The sequence below is a fragment of the Atta colombica genome, unplaced genomic scaffold (genome assembly GCF_001594045.1).
Source record: "Atta colombica isolate Treedump-2 unplaced genomic scaffold, Acol1.0 scaffold33, whole genome shotgun sequence".
Lineage (NCBI taxonomy): Eukaryota > Metazoa > Arthropoda > Insecta > Hymenoptera > Formicidae > Atta > Atta colombica.
In genome coordinates, this window is record NW_017259437.1 from 341,716 (window position 1) to 351,696 (window position 9,981).

Below are 9,981 nucleotides of genomic sequence, written 5' to 3' on the forward strand. Positions count from 1 at the left end.
TATATATATATATTGGCGAGGATGCATCAGAGATCTCAATTTATATAACATAATATACATTTAATATATTTTTTCAAATGCAATGGTATTGCATGATATATTAACTATAGACAACATTATCAAGTGCTGCTATTTACTATATGTACAGTGTAAAATACAGGATTTCTTTAGATTATGTATAAAATTTGAATATATAGATTTGATGTACAATGTATATCAATGTGTAATTGTATTAAGTGGAAACGTTGTTATTATAAATTAAGTTGCTGTTATTATAATTTCTAGTTTTAATCATCACTTTGCGATATTAAATATTATTTGTAACGTTATTTTAAAATGTGAATTCTTTTTAGTTTCTTTGGATCTCTGTGACTTTTTGTATTATATATATTTTGTAAAATATTCGCTGACTTTTTGTGATGATTATAAACGTTTATTATGAATTATATTTCAAATTCATTAGATGTTATTTAAAATGTGCTGTAGTAATATCATACTTTACAATGAATTCAATATTAATCAAAAAACGTTTAGTCAGCTAAGAATTAATTGAAAAAATTAATTCCATGTTTTAATAATAGGTACATTTTGTCCTTTTCTTTAATTTTAAATATGATAATTTTTATTAGGATTCTTGTAAACAATGACAACATTTATATATATTTAATATTAGAAAAATATTGTATACATGATATATTTTTTATCACTTGCGAAAAAAATTTTTATAACAGGTTTTACTAAGAGACAAAATAAAAAATATTTTTATTAACAAGTGTAACAATTAGTTTAAGTCGCGTTTCAAATAAGTAGATTCTATATTTTGTTCATATATAGTTTTGCACTATTCATTTTCACTATATAATTAATTTTTTTTAATTTGTTTTTGATTTTTCAAATTTTCAAGTGATTCATCATAGTGAAAAAAAAAGAATGTAAAATATTATTAAAAAATATATATAAATTTTTATATAACTTAATCAGATAAAAATGGAGTATGAATGGGATCCTTATATAACGCAGTTTTATATTCAAGGCACATATGGTCCACTAAGCAATGTTATGTAAAACAGTTCAGCGCTACGTATATATAAAAGTCAGTTGATCCATTCACGATATCATTACGAAGAAGTCGTAAAACCAGAATATGATAGTGCAATCATGCAATAGAGCAATCATTATTATACAAGAATATTGCTTAGACCAACTAGGGGATAATTGAATGATATTTCAATGTAAAAGAGAGCGCAATGCAGTTTAATTTAATTAAACTATATATGTAATATAGTGATATTGAATCAACCAACGTCAGACATGAAAAGCAACCTCCTATTCGCGCATTGATATACAGTACATCCTTTTCTACATGCTTTTTAATAACAATCGACACAGGATATTAGCCCAATGAAACTTAGACGCTACAACTGGAACATCTCATCTTGCTGCTGCTCGAGTCTTTGCAAGGAAGTCTTTACTCTTCTTCCTTGCGTCATAACTACAGCAGTTGGAAAGTTATGCATATCACTAGAGGACACTGGTCTGATGGAGTCAGAGGAGGACATTGAGTAGATATTCGATGTGGTGGGAAATGAGTTTCGCAATTTAGCAGACCCACGCCGTCGTTGTACGTAAACGTCATTACCATCAGTGCAAAATCTGTAAAAATAATTTATAGATGTAAAGATATTATTTAGAATTTAAGGAGTTACTGCCTTAAGGAGTACCTTAATATCTTAATTAAGATGGTTTATTACGTCTTAAGACTGTACTTAAAATACTTAAATATAAGAATTATGAATACCGATCTTTGAGAGAAATTTTTATTTTTTATAAGCTTGTCTTTCATATTTTTATTAAATCACTTTTTGTATAAAACATATGTTAAATATGTAAGTTTCATCGAATGTATATAAGGTATAAAAAATAACTTACTCACTGTTCCCTTGAGTGCGTTTGACGTCTCTCTTGGCATTGGCTATCGAGCTATCCATCTTAGCTAAGAAATCATTAACTGAACCTTCATCATCAATAGATGACGATATCGAAGAAGGACTAGATACCTATGAAATGCAAATATTCATAAGGCACATATATCAAGGGGTAAAATGAAAATTATTGATGATTCCAAACTTTACTTACATTTGGAGGGACATCATGCTCCTCAGAAGTTGCCGATTCGTCATTGCATATAGAGGCAGAACTGTCTGTGCTGACAGGAATAAGCAAATGTTCCCGTAAAAATAAACTATCCGATGCCCATAATCTATTAATCCTTCTTATTTGTTCTGTCTGTAAAAATTAGAAAGTTAATCCTACATTAGAGGTAACATTTTTTACCTGGAGCAAATGAAGTATTGATTAAAATATTATTCTCGAAGCAAATCAATAAAATAAAAACTATAATATACACTGGAAAAAAATATAACATATATATATTTTTTCTTTAAATATTTTATTTCTCAATGAAGTTTAAAACTCAATAGAATTACGAAAGACAGAAGTAATATAAGTTTTGTACTATTATAATTCTCAATGCAATCGTTTTAGTGAATTTGATCACTCGTATTATAATTAGATTAGTAACATTTTAAAAAAATGTTAGTATGAAGTGTCTTTGGATGTCGGCAGAATTATTTGCAGGGGTGCAAAAAAATTTATGATATAAATTCAAGCGCCAATTGACACTAGATGAATTCATTGACAATATGACGAACAAATTTGGATAGTAACTAAGATGACTCAAGTTTTTGCTCTAATAAAATTTTTTAAAATGAATGTTCTAAAGTTTTATTACAAATATTAATTAATATTTATGCATTGAGTTTCTGTTCAATTAAAAAAGTTATACTCTGTATTAAAGTTATACTCTGCGACTTCTTTTCTTGTAGATTTTTTATTTCTCACTTATTTCATAAGTCAATGGAATGCAATTATACCTCTTTATATTAAAGGCTTTATATAAATTACATTAGGTGAAATAGATTAAGAAATGTTTAAATACAAATAAGATGAAAAATGCCAATTTCTGTGGAAGCAGATTTATATAAAGTATCTAAATGTGGTACAATTTAATAAATTTTAACAATAAAATAAAATATGTATATTCTGTTAAATTAAATATACAATAATATCATTATTAGGTATTTAATCGTTTAAAATGTTTGTATGCTTTTATACATAAGTTTGCTAATTTCATGTACAGTCTTTAATATGCACTAATATAATATAATGTAAATAATTTTATTGATATGAGATTTATTACAAGTGTCTCTAATGTTGGCATTCCAAGAATAGATATGGACACAGAGATAATCCGCGGAATACATAGCTTCACATAGAAAGTATCTGTGGAAGTCTTAAAAGTATTAAGCATTTCTAACTTTACTTTCTATGGGATTCTTTTATAAAAGATACATTGTTCATTTATAATATAACAACGTTTCATTCTCATTCTTTTTCTACAACTAAATAATGATATGTAGTTTTAGAATTGTGTCATTGTTGTAACAAATGAACACAACACAAGACAAATAAATGAGAGAACAATGTACATGGATGAACCATACCGTAACTCCGTATTTAAGGGCTATTCCTTGGAGGGTGTCTGTAGGGCACACTGTGTGCTTCATCAAGCTCTCGGTCCGCGTCATGTGCTTAGCTGTGCTTCCGTACTTCTTCAGGGTTCTTCCAGTATCTCGAATGCATCGACGCTCCTCCATCTCTCTGGCACCGTTCCGTTCCATCGTTAGGCCACCGAGACGCTCACGAAGGATCGGGGCGTACCATAATTCGCGGACGTACGTCTCGGATTGCGCGTTTCCGAGTGATAAACTCGCACGAGTCTCACATAACCTGTCTAAGAATTTGATGGATTAGACGATTTTATTTTTCGATTGTCGACGACACCTAGCAAGAATCTCGTATCGTTTCATTGATCTTATCTTCCTCCGTAAGCAAACGGGAGGACGAGACTGCAAAGAGGACCTAACCACTTACGAGGCGCGTGGAACAACAAATCACTCGAGGAAGTTGAAGTAAGCGTCCAGCTCTCATGCCTGATACGGTGTGCACGCGTCTACGGAAAACTTTGTCATTTCTCTCGGGATCATCGACCACTCTCAGTTTGATTTGTCTCCTCGATTCGATCGGATCACGGGGAATCACGAGATCGCTCGCGGTTTGTGTTCTATGGCTGATCGTATTTAGCTTCAGTTGATTAGCGCGATCGTATTTGAATGGGAGTCATGCTTTCTTTTTTCCTCTCTCTCTTTGAAATAGCAATAATCGCGATGCGTACGCTGAAAGATGGTATTATGCGCAAAATGGGAAAGTGAAAGGTGAATGAAGTAAATTTGTAGAATTGTTCTTCTGTCCCAAAAAGAATGGGAAAAAAATTCTACAAATTCATACTCCAGTTTATTTCGCGCTCATTAAAGAAACGACCATTCGTAAGAATTATCCTCTTCCTCCTGATATTAAGAAATGTGCCCCCCCCCCCGCAGTTTTACGCGCCGTGGAAAAAAAAATCATATCACATGAAATTTTTCTCGAGGAACAAGATCGATCGAATTAAGATTTGTCTGGGAATGTAAAATAAGAAAATAATATGGAATGAGATTTTAATAAAAAAATGTTCATTATAATTCGTTATACAGTTATCTATTTTTAAATACAATATATTACAGAAAGAGAAACACACAATTATAATTTATTGTTATTAATATTATGTCTATTTAGCTTACAATTATTATTATCATTACTATGTGCTAGCCTCGATGAATATATAAGGCAGCAGGAAAAAATTATGTGTAATGGGAGACTAATTATGCATATATATATATATACTTTTTTATTTAGGGCAACTGTATAGTTGATTATTACGATTGTATTAATCCCCAGTAGCTGTGCAACAGTAACGGCGATATTGGTAATAAATAGTTAACGTAAGGATAAATATTACGCTACCGCGGCAGTGTACTTCCTGGATTCTGTGGGTAAGGGGCTGATTCCTCTAATTATCAGGACTTACATCAGCTAATATTCTACATGATACCCCTCCCCGCTATTCCAAATAATTATCAGCTACTTAATGATGATCGAACATCAACAAGCAGCGTTTATATCATTTAAAATTATTTTTCCCCCATAACTATGTCTCAGACAAGAGTTATTGATAATTTCTTTTCATTTTCTTTATGAATAACTACACGAGCGATTTGATTTCTTTATAAATCGATACCTTGAAAATGGTAGAACAATCAGAATTACAACGGAAATATATCGGATGCGTGCGTACCTGCGTGTGTGTGTGTGTGTGTGTGTGTGTGTGTGTGTGTGTGTGGGGGGGGGGGGGTGTTTCGTATGTACGGTGTGGACACATAAAGTTATATAAGGCTATCTAAAATGAATACGAGTACAAAAACTGCTTGATTTGATGTAATAGTAGAAATTATTTTGATGTAACGAGTGTATCTTGGATTTTACACATTTCACACAAACACTTTGGCGAGAGCGTCGGCGCCGGCGCTCGCTATAAACGGTCGTGATGGATGGAACGCTACATCCAGAATGCTTTCGTCAAATTTCTTCCGATGTGCTGTTATTTCCTGAACACAAGTCTTGTTATCCATGTTCCATAATCTTATACTGCAATCATGACCTGCACAATAATAAATAAGAAGTTACATTAAAATGTATATTTTTTTATTTTTAACTGATTGATAATTTTGTACTATGAAATTATCGCGATAAAATTAATCATGATACGTTTTTTTCTCTTACTTACTTCCTGAAAGTAAATATAAACCATGAGGATCTACAGCGAGACTAGTAACTGCGTCTAAGTGCGCTACCATTGCGTGAGCAAGAGTAGCTGATCGGTGATCGTAAAATCGAATGTGCCGATCTTCATGTGCGGCTACAACGAGCGGTAACGTAGGATGTGCTACTACGCGATTCACGCCTTTCGTCTCGTTCGCCTCGAGTCGCGCCACGATCGCGCCGGTTTCAGTATCAAATACCACGCAAGCTCCTTCATAAGCTACGACCAGCTTGTGCGGGTCGTCCCTGATAAAATCAACCGAAGTCGGTATACCGTCTACAAAAGAAGAAAAAAGAAACTATTATGACAAATAATCACTTAAAAATGTACAACACAGAGAGGAACTTACACTTGATCAATATTTGCTAGATAAAGCTGTGTGAATTCGAGACACAAGTCCCATATTATAATCTAACATAATTTAACATATAATTTGCTACTTGCTAATCATGATCTAATAGTGCATTGTTGTTTAAAATGTTAAATAACGTTTGCATACCTTGTTCTGAAACATATGTATTGAGAAGAGGTTGTGGAGTCTGTGGGGCCCACAATTTTACAGTTCCATCTGCACTAAATGATAGCATGGTACGAAAATACATGCTCAAGCCCCAAACAGCATTCGTGTGTCCTGTTAATGTATGACTAAGGACACTTGGTTCATACGAGTCATATGGATCAATGTTAGCTGATGGAAGCGTCCAGCAATGAATATTGCCGTCTAAACCACCGCTGTAACATCGATTGCCCATACTGCACATGGCCAGACACAATACAGGACCAGTGTGTGATCTAAATGTGTAAAGTGGTTCTACATCTAACGAGGCTGACCTACAAGAAGATAAAAAAGGATATAATAATAAACACAATATATGTGTAAGTATAACATATATCTTTAAAATAAGATATTGCAATTAAAGTAGTTATTCTCATGAAATTTACGAACTTTTTCGCTGGTACAGTCTTATGAAGATTCCACAACTTCAGTGTATGATCATCGCTTGCGGTGATGAGGACTGGATCTGTGGGATGGAAGACGAGTGCCCTGACAGCGTCAAAGTGCGAACGTAACGTATATTTCGCATTCCATGTTTTCCTGAACGTCTCTTTTGTGGTGGAAACCATCTGTTGAATAAAACAATGCCATTACGAATATAAATGAATCACATCGAATCATCTTGTGCGATATAGGAAGGATTATGGTAACTTACATCATACGATATTTCTGCGTCGTTGTTAACACATAATTGTTCTAATTCTCCTAATTCCAATGTAGAATCACCTTCTTTATTTGGGCGTCTCGGGTCTGGTTGCAATCCTCTATGTAATGCTGCATCTTCAGGGAAGATATCAGATTGATAAATCGTAAACCGTAACAATATTATAAATATATTACATGCAAGTATATACGAGATATTCCAAAATTAATGACTCAAAATATTATAGCAAAAGTTTTTAAAAATTAAATAAAAAAGTTATTTATAAATTTTTATTTTTAAGGAATACTTTCTGAGATATAAAAGTTTAAGTATCTACGTCAATTACAGATTTTATGTTTAGATAATCACTTATAAATACATTATAAAAAACATTAAGTGGGCTGAAGTGCACATTCACCAATATTCACTAACATATTCATGGGCAGGTAGCCCATGAATGTAATTCTAAAATGTAGTCTAAATGTAGTTTGTAATTGACTATATTTAAATTCTTACTATTTCAAAAATTACTATCTAAAATAAAAATTTACAAATATCTTTTTATGTAATTTTTGGAAAATTTTCTTGCAATAGTATTTTGAATTGCGAATTTTAGCATACTCTGTATTATGAGATGTATGTGACAGAGATTTACATTTTGAAATATAGAAACATCTAAAGAATGTATAAAAATTATTATGGATACTACTTACTCCATTCTGAAGAATTCATTTCCAAATGAATAGAACCAGGTGGTGATTCTTCAATTTCTGTAAGAAGGTTTAATTCGTTTAACACTTCTTCTGCTTCTGCATCTGTATCAACATCCTCCGCTAGAAGAGGAATAGATGCCTGCAAGACAAAAACAAAAATAATATATTCATCTCAGTGATCTAAAGCCTTGGGACGCTCATATAGAATGCTAGAGATTCGGATTCCCCAGTCGAGGTAATATTTTTCGCAATAAGCTTATTTACAGATTTTAATGTGTTATCCAACATTAAAATCTTTATAAAATACTTGAGCATTAAATTAGTAAATTGCTAAGCAATTTAATTTGTGACATTACTACTGCAGTTCATTCGGTTTGCGTTTCAAGACCGAAAAATCAATTCAGTGCAATTTAAACAATTATATAGATAATATATAAATTCTTAAATAGAATTATTTAAGGTCCAGCTTGATCATTGAAGGTTTTCTTTTCTTTTTTGTTGTGGGTTCATATGATCCTAGAAATTAAAAATTCAGATTAGGAGAATATCCCCCAATGATCTTGATCTTGATATATGTTGTCAAGATCATGATGATTCTGAATGAACCTCCAACAAGTTTTAGCCGTCGATCGCCTTTCGTTAAAAAGTTGTTAACAAAAAAAGTTCTACTATATAAAAAATAAGAATTCTCTGCTTTAAAAAGTTATTAACAGTGAGGCAAGAAAAATGTTCTGTTATATAAAACAAAAATTCTTTGCTTTAAAATAAAAAAAAAGAAAGTAGAAAGTCACTTCATGTAGAAAGTCGAAAAGGATGTAAAGTTTACATAGATAGAAATATGTGTCTTTAATTTAAAAAAGAAATATTCAAAGTACATATGAACTAATAATAAATAAGAATAAGTGACTTTCTTTTTTTTATTTTAAAGGAGAAAATTTTTGTATAGCAGAACTTTTTTTGCCTCACTGTTAACAACTTTTTAAAGCAGGGAATTTATTTTAAAGCAGAGAATTTTTGTTTTTATATAGAAGAACTTCTTTGCCTTACTGTTAACAACTTTTTAAAGTAGAAAATATATTTATTTTAAATATTTTTAATATTTTAAAACAGAGAATTTTTGTTTTTGATAGCAGAATTTTTTCTGTTATCAACTTTTTAACGAAAGTCAACCGACGACTGAAACCTGTTGGAAGTCACTCAGGATCATGATCTTGACAACAAGGTCAAGATCATTGGAGAATACTCCCCTATTCTGAATTTTTATCCTAGAAAAAGGTTTTTCTTTGAAAAAATCATATTGGTAAAATCATATATATAAAATACACATGTCATAAATGAATATAAATTAAATGATATAAAATAAATATATAAAGTAATAGTGAAAATTTACTTTATTTGGTTTAGTATCTGTATTTGCATCGTAAATTTCGTCTTCTACGTCTCCTTCCTCTTCTTCCATGTCCATATCTGTGTGACGCAAAAATTCAAAATTCGCTATAACAGCCGCTTCCGTATCTAATATCATTGCCTCTGCTATAGAAGATGGCTGTTGCTAGAATTGGAATATCACATTTCTTATATAGAAATTACATATAAGGTATTTTCATCACTTTTTAAACTTTCATTATAACTTGCAAATTTCATAAAAAATTTTTATTTAGATATATGCAATTTGCCAATTATCATTCATGTAATTCAAGTTCTTTTTATTTCAAATTTCAAAAAATATAAATATATTTATTTATTTCTACCTTTTTGTTGGGAGGACGCTGTTGCTTTCCTCGGAGTAAAAGACTTTCATTATATTCTTGCTTATCCTGTGCTACTCCTTCATTTCCATTTAACGCTGGAGTATTCATCTCTTCTGTGTCTGTGTTATTGTTTAAGCCAAGCAAAGATCGTACTCTGTTTGATCGTACATCTATTATTGTATCAGTATATCCAATCTCTTGCAAATACCTAAAAAAAAAAAAACATTTATATCTTTTTATGAATTAAATACTAATTTTCTTTTTTTGTCTCTTTCTATAAAAATTAAATATAAAATAAAAATACAAAAATATTAATATTAATATTAGTAAGCAATTACAAATTTTAAAATATCTCTAAAATTAAAAAATTTCTTATACATACTGCCTTAGAAGTTGACGACCTTGTCTCCAACTAACATTACTGACAGAAGTAAATGAAGCTTCTCCATCTCCTCCTCCTCCTCCCCCTCCCCCTCCTCCTCCTCCTCCTCCTCCTCCTC

At 31.3% G+C, this 9,981-nt stretch overlaps 2 protein-coding genes across 3 annotated transcripts in view; both read right to left on the minus strand.

Annotated features, from left to right (window-relative positions):
• Positions 1 to 1,008: 1,008 nt before the first annotated feature.
• Positions 1,009 to 4,157, minus strand: LOC108690518 (lysM and putative peptidoglycan-binding domain-containing protein 2). 2 transcript variants are annotated; one of them, XM_018197851.1, is made up of 5 exons: positions 3,994 to 4,157; positions 3,564 to 3,849; positions 2,137 to 2,286; positions 1,930 to 2,057; positions 1,009 to 1,653 (listed from the first exon to the last, which is right to left on the minus strand). In XM_018197851.1, the coding sequence occupies exons 2-5, from the start codon at positions 3,738 to 3,740 to the stop codon at positions 1,416 to 1,418; spliced, it is 693 nt and encodes a 230-aa protein (XP_018053340.1). In that variant the 5' UTR covers positions 3,741 to 3,849; positions 3,994 to 4,157; the 3' UTR covers positions 1,009 to 1,415. The 2 variants fall into 2 exon arrangements, with proteins under 2 accessions (XP_018053340.1, XP_018053339.1); XM_018197850.1 differs by having other exon boundaries at positions 3,564 to 3,853.
• Positions 4,158 to 4,599: 442 nt separating this feature from the next.
• Positions 4,600 to 9,981, minus strand: part of LOC108690484 (striatin-3) — a 7,619-nt gene continuing 2,237 nt past the window's right edge. Inside the window, exons 4-12 of the mRNA XM_018197789.1 lie at positions 9,864 to 9,977; positions 9,482 to 9,689; positions 9,121 to 9,282; positions 7,731 to 7,869; positions 7,030 to 7,154; positions 6,765 to 6,943; positions 6,318 to 6,649; positions 5,783 to 6,094; positions 4,600 to 5,656 (exon numbers count right to left, since the gene is read on the minus strand). Coding sequence (XP_018053278.1) covers positions 5,487 to 5,656; positions 5,783 to 6,094; positions 6,318 to 6,649; positions 6,765 to 6,943; positions 7,030 to 7,154; positions 7,731 to 7,869; positions 9,121 to 9,282; positions 9,482 to 9,689; positions 9,864 to 9,977 — 1,741 coding nt within the window. The 3' untranslated portion in view covers positions 4,600 to 5,486. The remainder of the gene's footprint in view (positions 5,657 to 5,782; positions 6,095 to 6,317; positions 6,650 to 6,764; positions 6,944 to 7,029; positions 7,155 to 7,730; positions 7,870 to 9,120; positions 9,283 to 9,481; positions 9,690 to 9,863; positions 9,978 to 9,981) is intronic.

Excerpts from the sequence above, each read along its gene's own strand:
- LOC108690518 (XM_018197851.1), bottom strand. The coding sequence starts at position 3,740 with ATGGAACGGAACGGTGCCAGAGAGATGGAGGAGCGTCGATGCATTCGA. Across the intron at positions 2,287-3,563 it reads CCCTTAAATACGGAGTTACG|ACAGAACAAATAAGAAGGAT; the intron begins GTATGGTTCATC and ends TAATTTTTACAG. Across the intron at positions 2,058-2,136 it reads AGCATGATGTCCCTCCAAAT|GTATCTAGTCCTTCTTCGAT; the intron begins GTAAGTAAAGTT and ends TGCATTTCATAG.